Source organism: Drosophila albomicans, chromosome 2R, assembly GCF_009650485.2.
Source record: "Drosophila albomicans strain 15112-1751.03 chromosome 2R, ASM965048v2, whole genome shotgun sequence".
NCBI classification, from domain to species: Eukaryota; Metazoa; Arthropoda; class Insecta; order Diptera; family Drosophilidae; genus Drosophila; species Drosophila albomicans.
The window spans coordinates 14,057,887-14,083,827 of NC_047631.2; the positions used below are offsets into that span (position 1 = coordinate 14,057,887).

General features: G+C 43.5%; 5 protein-coding genes across 7 annotated transcripts; 3 read left to right on the forward strand and 2 right to left on the reverse strand.

The window, feature by feature from the left end:
* Positions 1-81: 81 nt before the first annotated feature.
* LOC117574331 (transcription factor SPT20 homolog) lies at positions 82-6,883 on the forward strand. Its single transcript, XM_052006844.1, is given in 8 exon segments — positions 82-732; positions 786-1,765; positions 1,797-2,045; positions 2,105-2,289; positions 3,318-3,898; positions 4,150-4,861; positions 4,900-5,408; positions 5,411-6,883. Coding segments are annotated over 8 exon segments (3,768 nt in total). The 5' UTR covers positions 82-560; the 3' UTR covers positions 5,791-6,883.
* LOC117574335 (histone-lysine N-methyltransferase PR-Set7) lies at positions 6,769-11,264 on the reverse strand. 3 transcript variants are annotated; one of them, XM_034258156.2, is made up of 3 exons: positions 10,957-11,264; positions 10,150-10,628; positions 6,769-9,945 (listed from the first exon to the last, which is right to left on the reverse strand). In XM_034258156.2, exons 2-3 carry the CDS (start codon positions 10,481-10,483, stop codon positions 8,213-8,215), a joined length of 2,067 nt encoding a protein of 688 aa, XP_034114047.1. In that variant the 5' UTR covers positions 10,484-10,628; positions 10,957-11,264; the 3' UTR covers positions 6,769-8,212. The 3 variants fall into 3 exon arrangements, with proteins under 3 accessions (XP_034114047.1, XP_034114046.1, XP_034114045.1); XM_034258155.2 differs by having other exon boundaries at positions 6,769-10,044; positions 10,961-11,262; XM_034258154.2 differs by having other exon boundaries at positions 6,769-10,044; positions 10,957-11,262.
* Positions 11,265-11,617: 353 nt separating this feature from the next.
* On the forward strand, positions 11,618-18,353 carry LOC117576376 (bromodomain adjacent to zinc finger domain protein 1A). The gene is given in 7 exon segments (XM_034261074.2): positions 11,618-12,358; positions 13,003-15,290; positions 15,293-16,616; positions 16,684-16,862; positions 16,921-16,979; positions 16,981-17,363; positions 17,431-18,353. Coding segments are annotated over 7 exon segments (4,452 nt in total). The 5' UTR covers positions 11,618-12,236; the 3' UTR covers positions 17,528-18,353.
* Positions 18,354-18,432: 79 nt separating this feature from the next.
* Positions 18,433-25,626, reverse strand: LOC117576377 (DDB1- and CUL4-associated factor 5). Its single transcript, XM_034261075.2, has 7 exons — positions 24,881-25,626; positions 24,636-24,822; positions 24,307-24,573; positions 23,970-24,244; positions 23,780-23,910; positions 22,445-23,102; positions 18,433-18,942 (listed from the first exon to the last, which is right to left on the reverse strand). The coding sequence occupies exons 1-7, from the start codon at positions 25,095-25,097 to the stop codon at positions 18,479-18,481; spliced, it is 2,199 nt and encodes a 732-aa protein (XP_034116966.1). The 5' UTR covers positions 25,098-25,626; the 3' UTR covers positions 18,433-18,478.
* Positions 19,614-22,451, forward strand: LOC117576379 (uncharacterized). The gene is made up of 2 exons (XM_034261077.2): positions 19,614-20,035; positions 21,324-22,451. The coding sequence occupies exons 1-2, from the start codon at positions 19,713-19,715 to the stop codon at positions 22,414-22,416; spliced, it is 1,416 nt and encodes a 471-aa protein (XP_034116968.1). The 5' UTR covers positions 19,614-19,712; the 3' UTR covers positions 22,417-22,451.
* Positions 25,627-25,941: the final 315 nt, after the last annotated feature.

Consider the following 25,941-nt stretch of genomic DNA (forward strand, 5'->3'; position numbering starts at 1 on the left):
AAATTCATAGTGAACATTTATAAATACGGTTTTCATTATTTTATTTCAAATTTTCAATCGTTTCCTTATAGTCAAATTTAATATCAAGTTTGCTGGCGCAATTGCTTTGCTTATTGGTGGTGCAGCACAACTTTGACTCGTTACTTCTGTGTAAATACTTGTGACATGTCACACATCTCTAAGTGTGAATGTCAGAACTAAACCTGGAAAAAATTTGTTTTGTTAAAAGAAATGGCTATTTTTGCATATAAAAGCAATTGATTTCGATAGTGTAGCCATATAATATTTGGAAAGTGACATTTGTGTAGACTAAGTGCCGACGGTCAAGTGTATGCGTTTGTATAAATTCCAAAACCAGTAAGAAAATTCCAACACAGACCTTGAGTGGGCTCACACATACACACACACAGAGAATAACTAATACACAGACGCTGATAAACGGGTTGAAACGTCACTTAGCGAGAGTTCCTGAAGTGTTTCGCAGCTGCTGTTAGCCAAATTAGCACAACAACAACAAGAAAAAGAACAGGAAATTAAAACAAAGGACTCACGACGTCGAAATGGTGAATGTGCCGCCGCCGCTATTATGCAGCACGCCACCCCCGATTGATTTTGGCGAGGATGACGACGATTCGGGGCTGCCATCGACGCTACACTTAGAAGACGCTGACGGCGACGCTGACGAATACTCTGAGTATGGCTTAGTCACCGAAGCCACGCTCCATGCAAAAGGTAATTGCGTTTTAATGCCTTTTTGAAGTGGATCTAATCTTATAACCTTGCAGTGCCCTCGCTGCCAGAGCTGTCCATATCAATAGAAGCAGCGAAAGATTTAAGCAATGGTCATGCAACGGCAACTGCCAAGCCAACAGTGGAGGCTTTCAATTATCAGGTGAAGGCTCCCGAGTTGGAAGCAACAACAATTGAAGCAGATATGCCGCCACCTTTGGAAACCCTTGAAGTGGTAGCTGAAGAAGAGCAGGCAGAGGATCAAGAAGATCAGGAAGACACAGAGGCAGACGAGGAAGAAGCCAATACCAATGATAACATACCCTCACTCAAACTTGACAGCCTAAGTCTGTATTCCAGCGAAAGTGGCACCTTATCACCTGTAGCCGATGAGCAACACGAGCAGTCGGAACAGCAGCAGGAAACAACCAAAGCACCTGTATTGTGCCACCAGGTGACGCTGGAGGATGTCACAGATGACAGTGACGAGGAGTGTTCGCCAAAGAAACCCAAAGAACTATTCATACCTGAGGGTGCTGATAACTTTTTTGCCATAGAGATTGTAGCCACACCCACTGTAAAAGACCCGCCTACATTGAGCAGTCGTTTGCCCCATGTTGAGCACCACAACTTTGCTGCATTCCAAGAGACGCCGCCCGAAGATCTACCTCAAATGGAGATAAAAGTAAATGGCATAGTTGAAGATGAAGATGATGACGACGACTTTGGTGATTTTGCGGACTTTGCAGCAGCTCCAGCGCCAGTTGTGGAAGCGCCAGCTGCAGTGTCAGCTGCACCAGCGCCAGTTGTGGAAGCGCCAGCTACAATGTCGGCTGCACCAGCGCCACTAGCCGCTGTTGCAGCTCCAGTTACAGTTGTTCCAGTTGAAACAGAGCCTGATGATGATGATGATGGCTTTGATGATTTCCAAGATTTTGCAACACCTCCCGTGGAAGCAGCCATTGTGGCGGATGATGGTGACGATGATGATGACTTTGGCGATTTCTCAGAACCCTCATTTGTATCAGCTGAACCTGCAGTTGTCACCACAAATTGTGTTGCCCCAGCCACCGCCGCCAGCTGCTGCGCTGCTCAGTATCACAGAGCGTGTGAAGCCAGTGCTGGATGTTATGTTCCCCAACGTGGAAGCGAGCAGCGGCGAAAAGCAGGCAGCAGTAAAACAGACGCCGCTGGCGGATGTGCAGAGCTTGCAGTTTGGAGCCATTGAGCAGGCACATGCTCTGGACTATCAGTGGGTGAATTCTGAGATGCGACACTCCCTGGTGCGTTCCTTGGGCATTGACTCGCGTAATATTGTAAGTAGTAAAGAAATAGTCTTCCCTTTCTATGCTTATCGACTATTCTGATCTTGCAGTTGTTTGGCGACAAGTGGAACTCATCGATGCCACGTTTTGCCGCCAATCTGAGCTACAATCCACTGAAGCCACTCAAACCAACGCCAGCAACTGTGTTGGAGCCTCAACTCATTTCCAGCTGGCAACCCGCCAACAATAACAACAGCAACAGCGTCTCCAGCCAGCTGCCTTTAGGGGGTAAGTGGTCAGTCAAGTTGGGTCATTGGCCCTGCTCACACTTAGCACTTAGTTGCCGCCAATGAAAAAAAGAAAACTGCTACACACACGATGCTCTCGTTACCAAAATTTTGCCACCGCCTCTCGCTCGTTGAATTCCCAAACAATACGCTTTTAGTTTGATCCACAACAAATGCTTTCGCTTAACAACCCAACTGAGTATACTGAATTGATTGGCCTGCAGTTTATTGGCTGTTATTATCTGCCCGACAAGTTTTGATTTAATTTTTGTTTCACATTCATTTTGTTTCTGTTTTCATTACCTCGCAAACTGTTTTAATGGCAATTGACAAAACACACTTTGGCTTCGGCAAGCACCGATTTCCAAATGCCCTTGCAGAACCTTCACAATGCTGTTTATATTATTGTCATTAATTTGAGTTAAAGTAAATATCGGTTATAAGCTGAGAAATTAAATTACAACGTAAGACTTATAACAATGGCAAAATATTAATGACTAAAATGCACATATTATTTAACTGCGAAAGCATCTTCTAATTAATTGTAATATTTTTCAATCAATTTAGAATTTATACCATTTTATCTAGTCAATATCGATTTAAAGTTGATCCGATTGATTCAAATAAGACTTTAATTAGTAATCTATTTGAAGATTAATGTTTAAGTATTTCTATATATATAATATATATTTGAACAGTTTAAATATAAAATAGGTGCAACATATGTTTTTTAATAAACAGACAAAAGCTACGTCACTAAATGTCTGTTTTATTGTGAAACCTTTGCTGCATTAAATTTGGTCGCTTATAATCGATAAACCTAATTTAGGTCTTTCCTGTAAAGATAACGTAATCACAATTTCTTTGCAATTTATTTTTAATACAAAAGTAGGTAGTAAATCACTTGTAAGTTTACAAAAAAAAGTAATAAATTAAATTTATAGAGATAACGCCCCTTCCAGTTCTCTAGTCGAGAAAAATAATAACTTCCCCTGTTATTTAACTCGCTTAGAACTTGATATAGTATTTAGATAAGGAAAAATCTCAATTCGTCCGCCATTTGTTGTTTTGCGAATTATTTATTTTTGTTGGAATGTTGGAAATGTTGTTCTGTAAGGGTATCCGTGTTGATTCACTTGTTTCTTGTGCCCACCATCTTTGAACTGAAAATTTATCCTTATGATAAATTGTATTTAGAATCACATGTACAGACATTACAATTGGAACAACAACAAGTACAACAAGAACAAGAACCACAACAACAACTAGACCAAGTAACGATGGTGGCTAATGCTGATAAAATAAATCTTGTTACCTCTAACTACTCCCACTACTCCAATATCAATAACAATCACGATGCCTGGGATGCGATGGAACTTGAACTCCTCTCTGATAATCTAAATGACAATATGACAATCAACAATAACAACAACTTTAATAACAACAACGACATCCACAACAACAATGCCAATGAAATGCACAATTTTGTCACACATTTTGCCACCATCTGCAATAACAACAATCATGCAATAACAACAACAACAACTACAACTAATACAACAACAACAACAATAAACAACACAAATATCACTGCTCACGTCGCCTTGCTGGATCTTAGTAAGTTTCGTTGGCTTCGTGCGTGTTGTAGAGTTGTTTATTCAATAATTGCATTTTGTTTCGTTTCGTTTTTGAATTTGTTCTTCTACTACTGTTATATATACTCTTATATGCAACTCCCAACTGTTTTTTACCCTCAGGCCCCCTCTTCTGCACTAGTTAACTTCGTATCTTAGTTCTCATGTTGTCACTTGTCCTCAGCTATTGTTAATGCCTCAAACTAATGCTTGATCTCTTTGTGTGGTTCACAGGACTGGAAGCAGCAGCAACAACTTCAGCCACAGCAGCAGCAGCAGCAACACCACAAACGAGCCAAGTTAAAGCGCAGCCTGGCATTGCTAATGGGCAAGGGAAGAGCGAAGCAATCGACAACAACAGCAGCAGCAGCAACAACAGCATCGATGAAGCAATCACAAGTGGCAACGATGCCGCCCATTTCGATGACACCGCAGCAACAGCATCAGTATTTGCTGTTGCAGCAGCAACAGCGACGCTATCGCCTGCTCTATCAGCAGACGGCAATGGCCACCACTTCGACGACAGTGAGCAGCTCGCTCAGCCGCAGCAGCAGCTTGATCTGAGAAGCTCCCCAACGCCATCGCCGCCACCAACAACAACCACCACAGTCAATAGCAACCAGCAGCAATTGCATGAAGTCAGCAGCAGCAATACTTATGCGCTGCCCCTCAAGGAGACGCATATTTACACGCCCTCAAAGTCGGACACGGCGGTGGCCAAGACAACAACGCTGGCGCCCATCGATTTTGACTACGAGATCGCATCGGCTGGCATTATCATAGACGAAACAGTCGTCAAGAAGGAGTATCGCGATGTGGAATACAAACCGCCGCCATTTGGCCTAGATTCGCCCAGCAAATTGGGCAGCAAACTAGCTGCCGAGGACGACGACTTTAGTGATTTCCAGTCGGTAACCGCGACTGTTTCGGCCATTAAGAATACGACTGCACAGCAGCTGCAGCCACCAAGGAATGGCACACCTACTTTTGGGAGCAGATGATACTTAGTCCGGCCATTCTGTTGCCGCAAACAATTCCATTGGCCAAGCCAAGCATTGAGTGGGGCGACAATGCGTTGGCCAGCATTAATGCCGAGGAATTGGCGCGCATCGAGGAGCTATTCTCGCATCAGTCCAAGCCGCCCACGATAAGTGCAACGGTGGCGCAGCAGTCGCCAAAGCAACAGGCGCCGCCGCCACAACAGCAACAGCAGCAGGAGGATGATGAGTGGTCGGACTTTGTGTCTGTGCCTGTGCAGCAACAACAACAACAGCAGCAGCAGCAAAACAACCACAACAACAATGTTGTCAAGATGCAGAAGCAACAACAATCAGTTGCAGCCAAAGAGGACGACTGGTCGGACTTTGTGAGCAGCACACCGTTGGCCAACAACACGTTCAATTCACGTGCTGCGCCCCAATTCAATTCGGGCGCCTGGCAGAGTGCCAACTTTTACAATAATCCCATGAGCCTCTATCAGCAACAGCAGGGGGCGGACACAGCAATCTGGTTCCGAAATATCAAAGCAGCAACAACGGCAGCAGCAACAATAACAACAACAACAACAATGTGCCAGCCATACCACAGCAGATTCATATGATGCATGACTTTTCCACGGCGCCAACAGCGACACCATTAACAGCGCAAACTGCAACTTATCAGCAGCAGCATCATCAACACCATCAGCAGCAATTGCAACAGCAGCAGCAACAACAACAACAGCAGCAGCGTCAGCAGTTTCATCTAGGCAATGCCAAGGTGGCGCCACGCATCTCTCTGATACCCGATCTGAGTTTTGTGGCACCGGCATTGCCCACGAATGCTGGAGCATTCATGAGTTCGCTGCCAAAGCCCAGTTTTAGTGCCAAGAAATGACAAAAGCTGCGGAGGCCACAGCAGAAAAAGTCGTCAACGTTGTTAGTGGTGGCGCCACAGCCACGCCCCCTAACAGCCGAGGCAAGCATCTTGACGTAGGCAAGGCATAGAAAAAGAATTAACGCGTCCTCCAGTCAGTATTATGAATCCGTCTTGATATTTAATTCATTTGCTAAATAAGTTTTGAGAGAAGCTGCGCATAATGTTGCTCCTTGTTATTGTTGAACTGTGTGTATGTGTGAGAGAGAGAATGTGTGTGAGTGTGCGTAGTTTGTAATTGTTGCTATAGCTTATTGCTGTTGCTGTTGTTGTTGTCGTCATCGTTGTTGCCGTTGCAGTTGTCGTTGTTGTTTAACTCTTAGGGCGTAGTTATAGTCAAAACAAAAAATAGTAAAGCAATGAATGAGAATTCGATGTCGGAAAATTAATTTCCTTAGTGCAATATTTTGTGAGAAACTTTTGAAATTAGCAGGCCCCGAATACTTAACTTACTCAGCAACCTAGTACTAATAGTAATAATAGTTCTCTAAGAGCTGCTATTGTAATACTTTTAGTGTGTAGAAGTATGATTATACCTCTTGAATTTTGAAAATTTTCAATTCTTTTCGCTGTTTCAAAACCTTTAGGATATTAACATTGTATCGTCCCCAGTTTAGGCCGAAGTCGTTTAGTCAATTTTATTGGTTCCGTTTCCACTTTAAATTAAGCAACAAAAAGAGTCCCAGCCATTCCATAAGTGAGATACTCCAGATGAAGCCCGCCGCCTAAGCGACATTTTTTCTAAAGGAATATAAATATTTAAATATATTTCGATATAAATATATTTATGTTTGTGAATGTCTTGTATGCCTGTCTGTGTAAGTTGAATAGAATTTGTTACGATATTAGAATTGTACTATATAGCGCCGTGCATTCCAAGAGAGTAGTCATATATAGTCTGCCATGATCTCCGAAGTGAAACAAAGAACAATCGTCGGCTTCGCACTTTTTGTGTTAAATGTTTCATTTATTTATTTTGCGTAATGTTTTTGTTTTCTTTGTTTTTTTTTTATTATTTTTTATCTGCTTGCGAGTGCATGTGTGTGTGTGTGTGTGAAATTAAAACAATTAAAATGTAATAAATTATAACTAAATTCAATCGATGATCGTAAAGGTAGACTTAAATTGTAAATTATGCATTTGTGTCTGTCTGTGTGAGTGTGATTTATATATTTTATTTTGTTTTATGTATTTTTTATTTTGCTAACAAAGATGAAATTAAAATAAAACCTAAACATGCGACATGATAAAATGTTGGTTTTGCTGCTTCATTTCAATTACGACTACAAATTAAAAGTAAATGTGTATTATGTGCTACAAATTATATATATATATTATACAACTAATAGATAATGTACTGTACTGTATAAATATGCGCAGAGATATAAATAAACAAAAACAAAAATGAATAAAAATCATAATTGCAAATGAATTTTGTTATTTATTTGATAATTTGAACCAAGTTTTCTTGTCTGCAATACAATCTTGCACTTATTTACTTATCAATATTTAGAGGGGCGGGGATCGTCTCTATGGGAACGGAGAGAGGCGTTGGTGATGGGCGGAAGGGCTGCGGCATATTAATTAGATTCATTTTATGTGATCCTTCTGAAAGGAGGGAGGCGTGGTGTCATTGAAACCTGCTTATAGTCTACATCGAACAATGCGGCTCACTTATTGCCTGAGGAAGCTCAAGGGGAGAAGTTAATGGGTACAAGTAGATGGCCAATGCCGTCTCTTATTTGTACGCATCCTTGTGTCTCTCACTCTCTCAGGAAGTTGCGAGTTGCCAGAGGACGCTACAGAAAGCCTCGTTAAATGTGTGCAATATATGTATGTATGTGAGGGGATTAATGGATTTTTAATGCAATAATTATAAACATATGTTTGTCTAATCTAGTCAGAATTTGTTTTGTTTTTCTCTTTTTGCGGTTTTTTTTTGTTTTTTGGATTTTGGGATTGGCGAGCGAGGTGCACGGGGTGTATATAGATAGCACTATGGCAGTAAATAGTACATAATATAATAATTAGCAATTTAATATTACATATCTCTATACCTATATAAATAGTATGTACGTTCATTATAAATGTGAATGCAATGTTAATGTCATAATTCATCAGCATACTGCTTTTCTTCAACTTCTTCATCTAAATGTTTAACAGTTTCAATTCAATCGATCGATGCCTTAACACAAAGCAAAAACGTTAACAAATCGTAAAAAAAAATATGATGAAGTGACGTTAATTTGCACAACTTCCATCGACTTCATCTCTTTTTTCTTCATCTTTATCAAGTATCTCTCTTCTCTCTCATCAATGAATATATGCTTAGCTAATATTATTTGTTATGTATTTAGGTAATGATAGTTGCCACAGTGGCGGCTCAAAATGCCAGCCATGGATGATGCAATAGCGATTCCTTGGAACGATCGCCATAATCGTATGTGAGCTCCTCGCCGGGTTCAATGTCGTCCTTGGCTAGCAGAACCAAATGTGGCCGTTGCTTGATAACAACCACTTTGGTCATTAGATTCCCATTGCGCGAATGATTGATGAGGCGTCCTAGCTTACCGGTGTCCACGGTGGCATCAATGCAGTATTGCTGGTTTTTGTGCTTGAAGTAGTACATGTAACAGCCCGCGTTCTCGTCCAGCGCATAGCGTCGCTCGCGATCTGTCGCCTCACTGATGGCAATGAGATCGCCCACATATTCGACAACGAACTCGTTACGCTTGAAGCGTCGCTCTGCCACAACGCCACGCCCCTTACCCGTGAAATGACGTATCTGCAGACCTTCGCAACGTTCCTCGAGCACTGCTTGTTCCAGGTTGCGCATCATCTCCTCCTTAACGGCGGTCTTTGTCTTGCGCACGCTGCGTCGCACGGGGAAGAAATCGGTCATCTCACGATTCCCATTTGTGGCAGCCAGAGGCTGTGATTTGGCAGCCGCCGCGGCTGCTGTTGCTGTTCTCGCCTTGGCAGTTTTGGGCTTTGGCTTCACAGCAACAGCGGGTACAGCGTTTGGCTTGAGCATTAGTTTAGCTTTGTTTTGATTCTCACGCTCCTCTGCCGCCTTCAGCAATGCATGCACATCGTCATCATCGTCGTCGTCCTCCAGCACAACAATGTCATCGTTGGCCAGGCAAATTTCTTGTTGTTGCTGTTGCTGCAGTTGTAGTTGCTGTTGTTGGTAAGGCGCTTGTGGCTTTGGCTGATTCAGTCTTCGTCGCGACTTGCAGCCACCCGTTGCAGCGACTGCGGCGACCAACTGCGATTGCAGTTTACGTGGCGATTTTCTCGGTGATTGCGTCTCGCCTTTGAGCAATGTGCCGGCATCACGTGCCATTGTCTTTATCGGCGAGGGGCAAAGTATGCGATGCGGCGTGGCGGGTTTACGTCGCCGCATCCCTGAAACAGCGGGCGATGTGCCCGTCGTTAGGCTGCAGGCGACACCACTGTCGCAGGAACTGCTGTCATGTTGGTCCAATTCGAAGCCGTTCAACGGCTGTTGTTGTTGTAGCTGCATCTCCACACCTGGCTGCTGCTGCTGCTGGTGTTGCTGATCGGGCTCATCCAACACGTGGCCAGTGAGCGTGACAATCTGATTGAAGCGACCATTCAGCACGCAAGCGCTGAGCACTGAAGGCGGCGATGAGAATACCGCATTGTTGGCCATCTCGAAACTCTTGTTAATGCGTATGCTGGATGCTTTGGTGGGTGTACGATCAATGTCCAGCGTCAACACTGGCTCCTGTAGAAATAGATTCTCCGATGTGGCAGCGCTGCTGCTGCTGCTGTGCGACGAACTGTGACTGTCGCGCAGCGTCGAGCGATGCATGTGTATATCGGTCGTCTGTGTGCTCGACATGAAGCTGCAGGAAACGTTGATGTTGTCATTGTTGGTTGTCGGCTCGACTTCCACCAAATCGTCGAGCTGTTGATGATATGCTGGTGAGCTTGTGTTGCTTGTACTGGTCGCTGGGGATGCTGTCGACCTTGCATCGTAGGACTCTGACTCTGCCTCCTCTTCGTCGTCGTCTTCCACCTCATGATCTTCCTCGAGCAGCTCCTCGTCATTTATTGTCTTTTGCTCTGCGTTTGCCGTTGTTGTTGTTGCTGTTGGTAGTGTTAGAATTGTGGTCATTTTCTTGGCAGCATTCGCACGGAAAAAGTTTTCAATGGTGCGTGTCTGTGAGCGTGTTGCAAGTGGTACGCCTGAGGGAGGGAGGGAGGCAGGTAGGGAGGGGGAAAGTGCGACAAAACAAAAAAGTTAACCTCAAAATAAAATGAAACAAAAAATAAAGAGTAAATAATTCTTACCTATTGCGCGGCCAGTGTCTGGCTTTGTTGTTGTTGATGTGTTTGCTTTGTTGTCTTTGTTGTTGTAAATATGTGCAGTATTATTATTATTCAGCGCCTTGAGATTTTCATTTGTTTTCATGAGGCGGCAGTCTTTTCGCTTTGGGCTCGCAAAATATTGATCATCCAGCAGATTTGTGGCAGCCGCCGCTGCAGCTGCAGCAGCAGAAACATTGTTGAATGGCAACGCCGCCGCCATCTCGTTGTCAACAGCTGCAACATGGCCACTCGAGGTTACCACCATTAAGGCGGGCTGCTCTTTGGCGGGCCGAGCTCGTCTACGAACCATCATCATTTATAGGTAGTAGTATATATATCAGGTTTTTTGTTGTTGCCTCACGAATATATCGGTTGGTTTGCTGGAGTACTTTTAGTAAATTACACTAAGGCAGGCCAAACACACGCACGTACACACACACTACGAGCGCGTGAAAAACAGACTGCAATTTGCATAAGTAGAGACAAAACGAGACATTAAACTTTTGTACATTATTTTGGTTTTTTGCGCTGCTTCCTTCCTTCCCTCCTCTCTCTCACTCACCCACACTCAACACAAACACAACACACACAATTACACTTTTACACACACTGTTACAAGAGCGCGTACAGTTTTTGCCCCTCGACAAAAATATCGTTCTGTGTGTGTTACTGTTGCTTGTGTCGCACGAAACGTAGAAGAGGAAGACAAGAGAGCGAAAGAATGAACTGAAGCAGCAGCGCAGCAACTGATTGACTGAATGCTAGTCCGTTGCTGAAACTGAGGCCTACCTACGATTATTATTTAGTTGTTTTGTTGCAAATTAAAATTTCATCGTCATACGCAGTAGCGCATGTTTTTATGTTTTTTACACTGTATCGCACACATTGCAACTTTATGTGACCGCCGTGCAATATTATTTTTACTGTCAGCAGTCAGGCCAAATGCACTTTTTCTTTTTCCGCAAACTTTTTTGTGTGTGTTTTATATTCCGTTTTGCAGTAGAGTTGTTGATGTCTTATCGATACACGTGAGCATCGATATCTATGCAGATCGAACTCACAGCTGCAATTTACTTCGCAACACTGCACATCGTTCAATGCAGGGATGTTAAGTTCCCGAGCGATTAGTTTTTTAATTTTTAACTTTTATTTAATCTGCCTAAATACGTGAGAAGAACAAATGTATTGACTGCTAGTGCGTTTTTGATTTTTAAACACTACTTTTCTAGTTCTGTCCAGTGTTGACAATTATTGCTTCAAGCAAGAAATCGTGCGCAAAATAAAAAATCTCAGTAATAATAAATATAAGCAAACCTTTATAAAAAGTGTTAAGTTTCATAAATTCATTTAGATAGATATCGTTAAGAAATTTTTGTTGATATGGTATTTTAATACCCGCCCACTATAAGAAATGTGTCAAATTATCATAGAAGTTATTCAATTCAAAATGATTTCCGTGTAACAGCTTTAGCAGTTGAAATAAAACATGTTTATTGTATTTCCAAAATAGTTTGCTAAATGTGAAAGAGCTTTTTAAAATTCTCAGTTTTAATAGTTTCCCGCAGTCGATCGTAAAAAGCATGCCAGATATGCTAAGATATTGTCAACCCTGAATTGTGCCGCGCAAAGTATCGATATTAAAAAAACAGCGACGCTTTTACTTGTTTACAAATGCGATATCGATAGTCGAGAAGTCGCGAGTCTTGAGCAGATTTGGCATTAGCATCAAACGCCAAGCGAAATTTGCGAGGCGCGCGTGGAAAATTTATTGTAATTAAAGGAAAAGCGAACATTATTGTAAAAAAGTTGTTGAAAAATAGTGCTAGCAGCATTACAAGTTGCCAACAGCATTAAATCGTTAAATTCAAGTTAATGTGCGTTGGTAAACAAGGTTTACATTTCGCAGGTTGCAAAAAAAATTAGGCGCCTTTTACTTGATTCGTTTCGTTCGCGTCTGTTCCTCAGACACTTTGCCAGTTTGCCTTGTGCTGCCTAGAAGACGCCGTCGACGTCGTTTGTAATTAAATAATTAATTCGTACTAAGTGTTAAGGACAAAAACAATTTAAAAATGCCGATTTGCAAACGCGACGGCTTTGATCTCAACAACACAGAATCCAAAAATGAGACATTCCACGACAACGACTTGGTATTTTGTTGTTATATTACCAAACGCATATTTCGTGATTACGAGTAAGTAATAATATTAATTTATGTTTCATTACATACAATTTGTTTTGACTATCTTCGAAATGTTGCTTGCTGATGCATCAATCAAAGTATAGCAATGACAAAGCAAACATTGCGCTAAAGTATACAACAAAAGCGACGCAGATGAACGCATGCTTCACACGCCAAACGCAAGCGATACATGCAAAAGCAAAAAAAAAAAAAAAAAACATTTTGTCTAGAGTGTGCTTCGTTGGTAGGCGGGGTGGCAGCAACAATGCGACGAAGGCGGCGGCATTTGCGGAAAGCGCGCGAACCAAATTCTCAGCTGCTGTTTGCGGCGTTGCCACTTTGTCGCAATTATATTCAAACAAGAATTGTTTGGTCTTATAGACCGAAATAATTTATGTTATTATAAAGTGTATATTCAAGTATATGAATTAGACTGATTCTAATGGCTAATGGTTAAGATCGATCAGAGGCTAACATAAAATTCAAATTTTAATATGGTTGAATATACTATATATATAGCCCAATCCCTCCGCGGCAATGCTTAAATGTTACTTTGTATTTTTTTCTTGATTTTACTTTGTAACATAGTAAAGAGGCCCTTTAAAATTAAGAAAAATTACTTTTCCTTAAATATTTAATATATTGAACTCTTACAGTCACTATTTCCGACATGTTATGGCTATTAACTCGACGGTTTGGCAGTGCGAGGCCACGGGCAAGGATGGACTCACCTTCGAAGAGGCACTCAAGAGTGAACGTACTGCTCGGAAAAAACTGGAACAATTCAAACAGAGCTTACGAGCTCCAGTGATGCTGGTCATTGAGCATGCCCGCCAATCCGCCGTCAAGATGCTTAATCTGATAGTGAACAAGTTTTTGCGCAAACGTTTCTTTCTCAACGAGGAGGTCACCGTCAATCAAAAAAAGAATACCATCTACACGGTGGTGGGTATAACGCCCGGAAAAGGAATGCAAGAGCCGAATACCGGTGTCTACGAGGATACAGATAAGCTTGAATATGTTTTGCGTGCGCCAAACGGCACTGAGATGACTGTATCCTTTGACCAGCTGCGTCGCCAGCGCACCGAATTCAATATGGAAAATCTGTCAATGTTCATCAAGAACAGTGTTATCCGTGTCGATGGCATATTGCGTCCCAAGCCTGAAGTATACAAGCAGTATGTGACCGAGCCCAAGTTAAGCTTTTCCACCATTTTCATTGGTAAAATGCCGCGATATTCGCCAGCGAAAATCAAGCGACCCGAGCCTAAAGACGCCAAGAAACAATCAACCCTCAATCAATACATTGTCAAAGGCGAAGAATCGATTGCCAAGAAAAAAGAATCAGCTGAAGCACGAGCCAAGTCGCTGGCCGATGAAATGGAGCGAATGCGCGTGGAGAAGCAAAATAAAATCGCTGAATTGGAGCTGGCAAAGGCGCAAAAGAAAGCGGAGGTCATTCTGCGCGTGGAGGAGGAAACTAGGTATCTAACCACAAAGACCGATGATCTAGAGCGTAATGATCAGCGCATGTTGCCCACATACCAGCCAATAGTTACCTTCCTGCCCGAGATCATACTTGGCGATGCGTTTGTGCTGCGCGAATTCATGCACACCTACAGCGGGTTGCTGTCGGGCGTGGAGGTGTTTCGACAGAATCTCAATTTCTACGAGATGTCGCGTGCATTTAGCGCACGTGAAGTGGCTGGTCCACTGTCAGACATACTCCTCGTGTTGCTGGGCACCATTTTTGATCTGCAGAAGGAGGAGGAGGATGAATGCCCGGTCAAATATTTGTTGCGCTATGGCAACGTAGTGGGTGAACCTTATGACAGCATGAAGAACGCTTCGCGTACTCAGTTTTATGTGAAGCGGCATTTCTCATTCAAACTGCACGAGATGCCTATGGATGCACTCACTCTAAGTGAAGTTCTGCGCCTGCATTTGCTTGCCTCTGGCGCTGTTATCTCGGACAAGCCAGAGAAGTGGCGTGTCATGTATCGCAATGGTTACTCTTCACGCGAGGATCCTGGATTGCAGCTGCGCTTAGAGCATCCACATATTCTACATGCGCTCAGAACGACGCCGATTGCACAATTGGATTTCGTAGATATTTGTCGCGTGGTCAATTGTTTGATGGCACAGATTCTCACGTACTCGGCAACCATCAATATTGTGGAGGAACGCATGGAGAAAACGGCAAAGGCCAAGGTGGATTTGCGTGCCTTGATGATGGCCGAGAATCGTCGTCTTGCGGCTGTGGAGGCGAACAAGCGCAAGCTGACGAGCGAGCATCATCAACAGTGTATGAACAAAGAGCTAAAGCTGGACTCCGGACAGAAGGAGGAGCTAGGCGAGCAGCTCAATCGTCGCATTGCCGAACTGATGGCGCAATCAGAACGCGAGCAGCGCAAGCATGAACAGCAGGTGATGAAACTGCAATCGGAGTTGTTCAACTTCTTGGTGTTCTTGGGCATGGATCGTTGCTATCGCAAATACTATGTGCTGGAGTCGATGCCGGGCATCTTTGTGGAGCACACGGCGGACAATCTGAACGACACATGCCTGGAACAGCCACCGCTTAACATTTCGGCTGAGGAGCTGCGCAAGCGTGCTCTGATGCCCAAGCAACGCAAGGATCTGCGCTTTTATCTTCTTAAATTGTATGGCGACGGCGATAAGAAGTCACGCAAATCCAACAAACAGTCGCTGGAGAACAAGGAGAATCAGGAGAATCGTCTCAATGGTCATGCACCGTCCACGGAGCCCATTGACATCAGTGGTGAAGACGAGGAGCAATCGCCGCCAACGCAATCCGAGCTGCTCATGTGCAGCGGTGACTCAAGCAATTGCTTGGTGCACAATCAAACTCATGCCCAGCGGCGCATGTGGACATACTTGTACAAGCCGGAGGATATTGATGCACTAATAAAATCTCTCAATCCTTGGGCTGGCGTGAATCGGAGCTGCTGGACGAGCTGAGTCAGTTGCGTACTCTGATACTGGAACATGTGAAAAACTGCGCAGAGGATATGCTCAATTTGGACACCGATAAGAAGCGCGAGAAGTTTGTCCACACTATGCATACCGAGACCAATCGAAAATACAATCAGGCCAACTTTGGGCTGCCCGACGACATGAATCTCAATGAGGTGATGAGACTTCATCTTGTAGATCGTATTCTACAATTTGAGCATGACATTTTCTCGGGTGACTTGGGTAAGCTGAGTGTGAAGGACATGGAGAAGTGGCGTCAGCAGCTGCTCAAAGATGAATACGATCCGCAGTGCAAATTGCAGTGGGGACCGCGAAAGGCGCACAGCGAAGAACCCGCCGATTCGGATCAAGAATCGCACGAGGACTTCGATGATCAGGAGGATGAAACTGAAGAGGCTGCGGTGTTGCGTGAATTGGGTCGCAAATATGGCAGTTATCGCGATCCTGGACAATACGTGAATGGGAGCGATGTGCCAGCTATTAGCGAATCCACCTCTAAATCACATCAGACACAAGTGCGCAACATGGCCAGCGCCTTGCTGCAAGTGGAGCAGGCGATTGGACGTCGTTTCATGAAGGAGCCGTTCGGCGTGAACATGAAACGCGATGGCAAGCAGGAGAATCTTAAACTCATCTGCGAGGCACGACTGCAGCAGTGGGAAGTTTCACTCATGGAGAGCACCAGCTATGCGCAAGTCTTTCTGCATTTAAATGTCCTTAATGATTGTATCCTCTGGCGTCGTTCGACAAATAAATCACTATGCAAAGTGTGCCGACGTGGCACCGATCCCGAGAAGATGCTGCTGTGTGATCAATGCAATGGTGGCACTCACATGTTCTGCATGAAACCAAAGATGCGCACGGTGCCAGAGGGCAATTGGTATTGTCACACTTGTGTGCGTGAACTGGGATTGACCAACAATACCAAGGCGAGCAACAAGCAGCAGAAGAAACGCAAGTTTATTGTTGACGAAGTGGATGATGATGTTGATGAGGGTGTCGACGATGGTGACGATGACAACGATGAGGATGAGGCCGAAGAAGAGGCAGATGTTAGCGATCGCCACAGCGAGGCTTCCTCCACAGCCATATCTGTAAAGGTGAATGGCAAGGCCCCCACAGCTACAAGACGTTCCAGTCGACGCTCGGGTCGTCGGTTGAAGTCCAAAGAGATAGAGGAGGTAATGGAGGAAGAGGCCAGCGAGCAGGCCGATGATAGCTCTATGGAAGTGGATGAGGATGATGAGAACGACAACAATGAAGAGGAGGACACGTAAGTTGATCAAATACATCAATTGGTAATCTAAATTTTATTAATGGTCTATTTTTTTTAACGACAGCGAGGAGGATAAGGCTTGTCAGGAGTGCTTCTATGATGGCTGCGAAATATGCTGCGCTCGCTGCTCCGAATGGTATCATCTGGAGTGCGTTAAATTGAAGCGACAACCGCGCAACGATTTCGTATGCAAAAAGTGCAAATCACATGAGAATACACGAGCGCGACGCCGTCCCAGTCATGGTAAGCAAACAGCAGCTAAAATACAACTTGAATTACAATCTAAATTTCCAATTTACAGTTGATGGCGATGCTGACGATGATGAGGAGGAGCCGCAGGCCAAACGTTCACGCTCATCACGCAACTCGCTTGCGCATTTCCCTGGACAAATCTGCTACCAATAACAATAACAACAATAATAATAACAACAATACGAGCAATCAGAATAACAATCGACGTTCGGGACGTCGCACAAATGACAATCTACCATTAAATAGCGCCGCCTTGTATTCTCTGCTGGAGCAAACGATGAAGCATCAGGCGGCGTGGCCATTCCTGCGCCCAGTGATGTCCTCTGAGGTGCCCGACTATCATAAGATTATAAAGACGCCCATGGACTTGGCCAAAATTAAGTCGAAACTAAATATGGGCGAATATCAGCTGAACGAGGAGTTGCTCAGCGATATTCAGCTAGTGTTCAAGAATTGCGATCTTTACAATGTCCGAGGCAATGAGATTTACGAGTAAGTTGACGCTGTACAACTGTTATATAAAGCATTATAATAACATTTTCAATCTTTTGCTTTGCAGTGCTGGCTCCAAGTTGGAACGCTTTGTCATGGATCGCTGCAAGGATATGATGCTGCCATTTAGGCCCAGTGACATGAATGTTGACGCAATTTGTTGAGTCCGTCGTCGTAGCGCATTTCGACCCTCTACCCGCGATTGTAAATTAATTAATTAAGCTAGCTTTAGGCCATAGACAAACAAACAAGTTGTCAACGTACACATTTCAAGACAGTATTGTTTACTTACCAGTTATCAGCCGCATTCTTCTTAAGCACACTTATACACAACATGCATATTCGACCTTTTTCAATTGTAGTAGCGTACAGTACCGTTTAGCCATTAGTATGTTTTCATTAAGAGTTTATTATTAATATTATGCATAAATTATTGTAGGCATTATACAGTTCACAGATGTTCTAGCATTCAATAAAATCTAAACAGAATACTTGCAACCTATAATAAACTGTGTTATCTGTACTCTCCGCTGCATAGAGATGCATTCATTATCTGTAAGTACAATACGCGATCGATTTGACATCGAAACATTTTACACTTATACAAATTTGTTGCTGCATTGTTTCAAGTTCACACTCTTAGCTTAATCAGTTTGTTGTCAGCTTAAACGGCAACATATAAATATTTTCTTTTGCCATTACTTGTTACTGTTTCTTTGTGGTTTTCTGCGCTAGAGTTGCATACGTTTGTATACTTATATTAAATATGTTAATAGATAGACATACACACATCGTATAATTCATTTCAATCACATTTAAACATCCAAATTCCATTTGCAATTGTTTTTCTTTGTAATGATTAATCAGCTCTTAGATCTAATGAATACATGAAATTTATATACTCAGAATGTTATGATTTTATTGTTTAGTTTACCCGAATTTCAACATTTTCAGAGATCAACAAATTATGCAAAAACAAAAAAAAAGAAAGCGTGTAGTGTGTAGTGAAAAAGATTGAAGAATATTTCAACAATAAAATTAGAAAACGGAAGAGCAGTTTCACAGAACTCAAACGCAAATTTTATCGAGCACAAACATGTTGCTCCGAATTGAATTTAAATGTTTGCCTGACTCGAGGAGGACGTAGTGGATGTGGTTGTCTCTGAGTGACAGGTCCCAGTGGTCGGGATTAGATTGTTGATTTTATTATTGTTATTCTCGGCCATTTGGCTATTATTGTTGGCCTCGGTGGCGTCCAGCAGAAAATGCAGTGAATTGGAGGTGCTTGGCGCCTGCGACAATTGTGCCTCCATCGATGTGTTGGACGTGCTGTCATCAGGATTGCTGTTGCTGTCATCATCGTCGTTGTTGACATCGTTAGCTTCGTGCGCCGCCAAAGGCGCCACATTATCATCCTCCTCCTCAGGCCAGTCCGCATCGTAGGCATCAGCAGTATCATTCTCCTGTACCTCAACTCTTGGACGTCGCACCGTGCATCTTCGTTTGATGGCCGCAAACCGTAAACGCATCAGCTTTCGCTTGCGATCCAGCTGCTCAAAAGAGGTCTGCAGCGATTCCACTGTCAAGAATTAAGGAGAGAGAAACAAAATAAATAATAAGTGACAAATAGTTGAGGGCGTGGTGGGCTTCGACTCAATTTGCCTTTTGAATCGGAAGCTTGACTCTGCTGCTTAGGTAAACAAAACCCCGACACTTGCCAATAATTGTGGGTGTCACCGTGAGAAGGGTGGAACCTCTGTGTGTGTGTGTGTCTGTGTCCGCCTTGACTATTGTTAGCTCGACTGTTGCTGACAGTCGGCAAACAAATGTTAGCCAGCCCCAGATGTCAACTGGACACTGCTCTATTGTTTGCCCACCTGAGATACAGGTTAATACTGGTCAATCCCTGTGGCGGCTTCAGTTGCACTCACAATGGCGTCGGGGGCACACCTAAAGCTACAGTTAATTGTGTTGTTTCTCGTGGTCGCAATCAGACCCAATGCTGGACAGCAGGACAATGCGACTACCATCGATAGCTACGCTAGACTTGTGGCACCAATACTCGAGCACCTCAACGATACGCTTCAGCTACACTTGAACAATCTAAGGGAAAGCGATAACTTGCTGGTCAAGTGTCTGCTGCAACAATCGAATATTCCAATAGTTGTCTCCAATGATATGTCAGTGGCGCAGTCTGTGTTCGTCTCCAAGTTGCTGCATCATTTCTTGATCTATGACACTGTGCAGGAACTAGAAGAGCAGCTTTATCAGTTCTCAGATACTGGCAACTTCTATATAATTGCTTTGCTACACACTATAGAAGAGGAGCAACAACGTTTGCAGCAGTTCATGCAGACAGTTTGGCATCAGCAAGGACACAATCGCATCTACTACATTCAACAGCAGGCAGAGCAACTGCTACTTTATAACCCTTTTCAAGATAGCATTATCCTGGTGCAGGATGCTTTTAGCTATCGACGCATTTACGCCAATCTTCATGGCTATGCATTGCGTGCTTACATCTTTGACTCCGTCTACTCGGCTCTCTATGGCGATGGTGAGAAACAGCAGGTCCTAAGAGTAACTGGTCCCGATGCCAATGTAGGCGAGATTGTGGCCAAGAAGCTCAATCTAACCCTGAACTACGTGTGGCCGGACGACGAGTTCTTCGGGTGAGTAGTTGTTGAGTTTAGCTGGTTTAATTTTGAACACAACAATAGAAACTTTAGTTCAGTTTTTATACCCGCTACCCATAGGGTAGAAGGGTATTATAACTTTGTGCCGACAGGAAATGTATGTAACAGGTAAAAGGAGGCATCTCCGACCCTATAAAGTATATATATTCATGATCAGCGTCAACAGCCGAGACGATCTAGCCATGTCCGTCTGTCCGTCTGTGTGTCTGTGTGTCCGTCCGTCTGTCCGTATGAACACCTAGATCTCAGAGACTACGAGAGGTAGAGCTATAATTTTTTTTCGACAGCATTTGTTATGCTTGCACGCAGATCAAGTTTGTTTCAAATTTTTGCCACGCCCACTTCCGACCCCGCAAATCAAAAAAATCGAATAACAAGCGTAATTTTAAAGCTAGAGTTGCAAATTTTGGTATATATAATAATAACTATAGTAGTTATGATTCCTGAAAATTTGGTTGCGATCAGATAAAAAGTTGTCGAAGTTATAAAAGAAATACTTTTGTATGGGCAAAAACGCCTACTTATAAGGGTCTTAGTTACTTTGGCTGACAATCTGGTATATTGAGCCGTCTATGGTATATTTTGAATGCGGTACTATATTGATATACCAAACATACCATTTGGTATATTTTCAGTATTTTTTTTAAGTATTTTCGGTATATTTTCAAAATGATACCGCAAAATTTTGCCTTTATTAAAAATGGGTAGCGGGTATCTCACAGTCGAGCACACTCGACTGTAACTTTCTTACTTGTTTTTAATTATTGCTATAATAAAAATACAAATACACATCTAGCTTTTCTCTGGAAATTATTTTAGTTTGAGTATAGAGATAGTATCTTTTCACTCTTCACTATAGTGTTTCTCGGAGACCCATTTGAATATGCTCCTCCAAATTTCTTTTTACAATTGTCTTTAGGGACATGCCGAAACTTTAAAACAAACTGTAACTTTATAAGCTTAATTAATTAATTAATTATCCCTTAATATGATGTGTGGTTCTCCAGTGGCTAAAAGTATGCAAATAGCAACAATAGGGGACACTTCTGGACTTTTGTCTTGTATTGAAAAATTTAGTAATGGCTTTTGGTAGTTCAAAATTGTAGAATATTAAATATACTTTGTCTTTCTAAGCATATTGTCCTGAAAATTGGTGTTGCCCGGTAATATAACATAATTGCTCAGATCTATCTTCGGTTAGACAGACTGATGGATATAACATTATTGACTCATTTCTTATGATGTTTCCTTTCTTCCTCTATAGCGGTCTGATGCCTGATGGCAATTATAGCGGCGGTGTGGGACGCGCCCATCGCCACGAACTGGACGTCATCTTTGCTGGCTTCTTTATCAAGGATTACCTGACTGCACGCATTCAGTTCTCCGCCGCTGTCTACATGGATGATCTCTGCCTCTATGTGCAAAAGGCTCAGCGTATTCCCCAATCGATTGTACCACTCTTTGCTGTTCGTCCGGATGTCTGGCTCTGCTTTTTGCTTGTCGGCATAATCTGTGCCTTTATCTGGATGTGTTTGCGTGCTCTGAATCTTTGCCTGCGCATCGAGCGTATACAGGAACAGCAACAGGCCAATAGAAAAGATATGCATTATCTTAGCACTGCTTGGCGCATCTTTATCGATACTTGGGTGGTTTGGGTGCGCGTCAATATTGTACAATATCCGCCCTACAACTCGGAGCGAATTTTTCTCGCTTCCATCTGTCTGGTCAGCGTTATTTTCGGCGCTCTGCTGGAGTCCAGCTTGGCCACTGCCTACATACGTCCGTTATACTATCGTGATCCCAATACATTGGCTGAGCTCGATGAATCGCAATTGCCCATCTACATTAAGCATCCGGCGTTCAAGGATGATTTGTTCTATGGCCACGACTCGGAGGTTTATCGTCGACTTGATGCGAAGATGATGTTGGTGGGCGAGGGGGAGGATCGCCTTATCAATATGGTCTCCAGGCTGGGAAAATTCGCTGGCGTAACGCGCTCAGCGAGTCTGGAGTTGAGCGATAGACGCTACATTCAGACGCACAAGGTGCACAAGATACCCGAGTGCCCGAAAACCTATCACATTGGCTATGTTCTGCCAAAGCCGTCAGCGTACTTGGAAGGCATCAATGCCATACTCCAGCAGATCTTGGCCGGCGGTCTTTTGGATTTTTGGATTGACGAGATGAAGGAGCGCGCCAAGATGAATATCTTTCAATACCCCGAATACCTGGCCGAACTAAATGCGAGCAGATGGAAGGTCTTTACTCTGAAGGATGTGCAATTAGCCTTCTACGCCTTGGCTATTGGTTGTGCACTCGCTGCAGTTGTTTGGCTCCTAGAGCTCTGGCTTAAATAAAGTATTTGCAGCACTTTTTTTTACTTACCCTTGCGTAGCTCGGGCGGCTTCCTTGGACTGCGACTGGCGGGCTGCGAGATGGACTCCCGACGACTGCGTTCCCTTGCCGCCGCCTCAGCGGATGTGGTGGGTAAATCGTCATCGCCAAATAGACGATGCGTCTCTTCCAGCCACTCGCTGATACGCGCCTGTGTGGCCACTTGTCGCTGTTCCCCCATCAGTCGAGCCAGCAGCTGCTCCACATTGCGATGTTGTCCTCCGGTACCCTTTACTGCCAGCTCCAACAGCGCACGGCGCTTTTTAGCTATCAGATAGAAGATGCGATTCGGATGCGTTAGCCAGCTCAGTTCACTAACATTGGGGGTGTCAACTTCGCTCTGCTCCTCCTCCGATTGTGTGCTGCTCTCGCTGTGCTCCGTGGAGCTGGCTGAGCTGCTGTCACTGCTGATTGTCTGATGTCCAGTGGCATTGCCTGTGCTGCTCATGCAGTTCCACGCTTCCAGCTCGCGTTGTACCAACGTGTCGAAGAAGGCAAGCATCACCTGATCCTCTTCCATATTGCGTGTGCTGAAATCCTGAGACACATGATCCGACGCATTGCGATGCAGTGTACGCGTGCAATAAGGCGTATCGGAAGGCTCCATCAACGAACCCTCCCAGCCATGTTGGGCAAAGGGACTCCAGAACTGCAGGGAAGAAATGAAGATTAGGTTACAAATTTTTAGTCGAGAGATCTGCACATATTTTTGACTTGTATAAAGCGATACAGCTGCTTTCATATATGTATTACAAACTATTTAGGATATCCTTATTATCATTATTTTTTTTTTTTATTTATTATTGTCTCCTAATTAAGTTGAGCCAAATTTTATAAGCTCTGAGATCTAAGAATTCATAGCAATGGAGAGATAGACACGCTGATTACAAATTCGTTCGCTGATTACAAATTCGTTAAGGTTAGTTAATATAAACATCAAAACATCAAACATCTAGAAAAATTTTCAATTACAGCTGTAAACTAAACTACTTACACTTTTATCTTAATGGAAAGTAATAAGAGCATCTTATATTTCAAAGTTTCAAGTTTGTAGCGTTCTAACAGCGTCTAAAAATGATATTTGATTTTAGATGCGTAGAAAGAAAATTCTAAATTCAGCTTTAGCTGTGTAGAACCTACAAGACTATTGTTCCCAAATTTCATTCTGCCATCTGCTAAAGTCTTTGAGCTCTATCAATTTAAACGGGCGGACATATAAGAGGTCTGATTAGAAATTCTAGATGGCAGCAAAAAGATTTTTTGCTGTATGTTATATGCAGTTTCGATTGGCATCCTTAAGCAAACTCATATAGATATCTCTCCTACCTTGATAATCTTCTCCACACCAGAGGAAGCGAGTAGACAGCGTTGACGATTGTAGCGCACTTGATTGACAATGGAACGATGCCCAGTCAGAATCACAGGCAGCGTATCTATCCACTGATTCTTCTTCTCCACTAAAAGTAAAAGTAATTCAATTAATAATGCAATGATAAATTCAGAAAATAGTATTTACAATCAACGCCATCCAGACGCCAGATGAACATGTTAAAGTTGTCCGAACCAGAGACGACGAGCTCATCCTGCGGCCCAGCAAAGGTGCAACTCTTCATGGTGCAGGAATTAAAGTATTCATCATGATAAAAGGAGCACAACGGTTCCGATGAGCTGGGACTATACAAAATGGGTGGCAAGCGACGATGCAGGGTGAGCAATAAGCTCCCATTGCAATTGAAGCGCACGCTCATGCAGCTGGGAGATTCGGTTATGTAATTGTATTGACAAAGAGCTCTGCAAAAGAGCAATATAAATGTGTAAAGAAGCGATTACATCAGCTGACAAAAGTCACTCACTGTGTGTGATGACGCAGGTCCCAAAGCTGAGCACCACGTTTAGCATTGGCGGTGGCCAAAAAGTTGCCATTGAGTGGATGAAATTCAACAGCATTAAATGGCGTCCGAAACTTGGCAATGGCCAAAGGATCCGTTTTGCCCGCACGCAGATCATAGACGAGAATCTCGCCATGCTCAGTGGCGACGCTGAACAAATTCGTGCTCGTCCTGTCCACGCTGAGGCCATAAACGGGACCATCGTGAGAAAAGTAATTCAAGTTCTTGCCACTAAAAGAAGATTACTTTTAATTAAGTTGGAAACTCTTAGATGGAGCAGCTACTTTACTTACGTGCCCAGATCATGCTGTATGACAAGATCATCATTGCCGCCAGAGAAGATATACTTGTTGTGGCTATCGAACCCCAGACAGAAGATGTTGCTGGCATGTTCGCCGTACATGACATTGGGCTGCTCCTGCCCTACACTCGCCAGCGTCTGATCCACATGCCACAGCAGCACACGCTTGTCATCGCCACCTGAAAAGGGATGAAGATTAATTGAGTGGCAAACAGCAACAGGTTGGAGGAGACTCACCAGATGCCAAGTATTCGCCACCATGGCTAAACTCCAGCGCATTCACACAGCCATAGTGGCCGGCTAAATTACGCTGATAGAGATTCTCGGCCGCTTGTAGACGCTGCCTGAAGATGCTCGCCTCCAGATTGCTGCGCTCCGTGTGATCCAGTTCGCGTGCGGCCAGCGCATGATCCAGATTGAGGCTGGAGCCGCAGCTGCTTCTCATATAACTCATGATTGATGCTTTGATCTCGTCTGTTTTATGGCAAATGCTTGTTAGTTGGTTAATTGTCTCCTTCGCACTCGCAGGCAACCCTAACGCTGGGCTGCGCTGCCGCCGCCCACTGCTCTGCTAGCAACAGTTCAGTTCGGGTTCAGAGGAGGCGCTGCTGCTGTTTCTGCTGCTGCCATTGCAACGCCATTGTATACATTTTGACGCTGACGTCGCTGCCAACGCTGACGCCTTCGTCTTCGTCTGGTTGTTGTAGTTGTCGCTTTCTTGCGTTGGCGTTAGATTTTTTTTCTTTTGTATTTGTTGTTCTTGTATTCCACTGTTAATTCTCTCAATTGACACTCTTCACTCTCTCACCGTTTATTTGTAATTGAATTCTTTGTTTATTTGTATAGAGTGTGACAGCGATTTGCTCATTTTACGCTGCAATTTTCCATTAAAATGCGACTTTTCCACGCAACAACTCCCGCTATGATTTTCTCACGACGACTGCGACGGCGACTGCGACTCTCGACTGGTTTAATCATCGGAATATGCTTTAATCAAAATGAAAACAGAAAGTATACGCGAGAAGCGTAAAAACAGCTGTTCGACGGTGCCGAATTGACATTAGAGATGACAGCGTGCTCGGCTCTCCAACACGAAGTCAAATGCTTTCGTGTCGATGGCCGAACGTTCCAATTGGACGTTTTTATTTGAATATGAAATGTTTTGAATGCTTTTACAACAATATTATTATTTATTATTAAACAGTGAACAAATAAAAGCGGCGTTACTTACAGTGACAAAAATGTTTAATAAAATTAGAGTTAACAAATAAAATTAAAATCTATTTTACATAAATCCT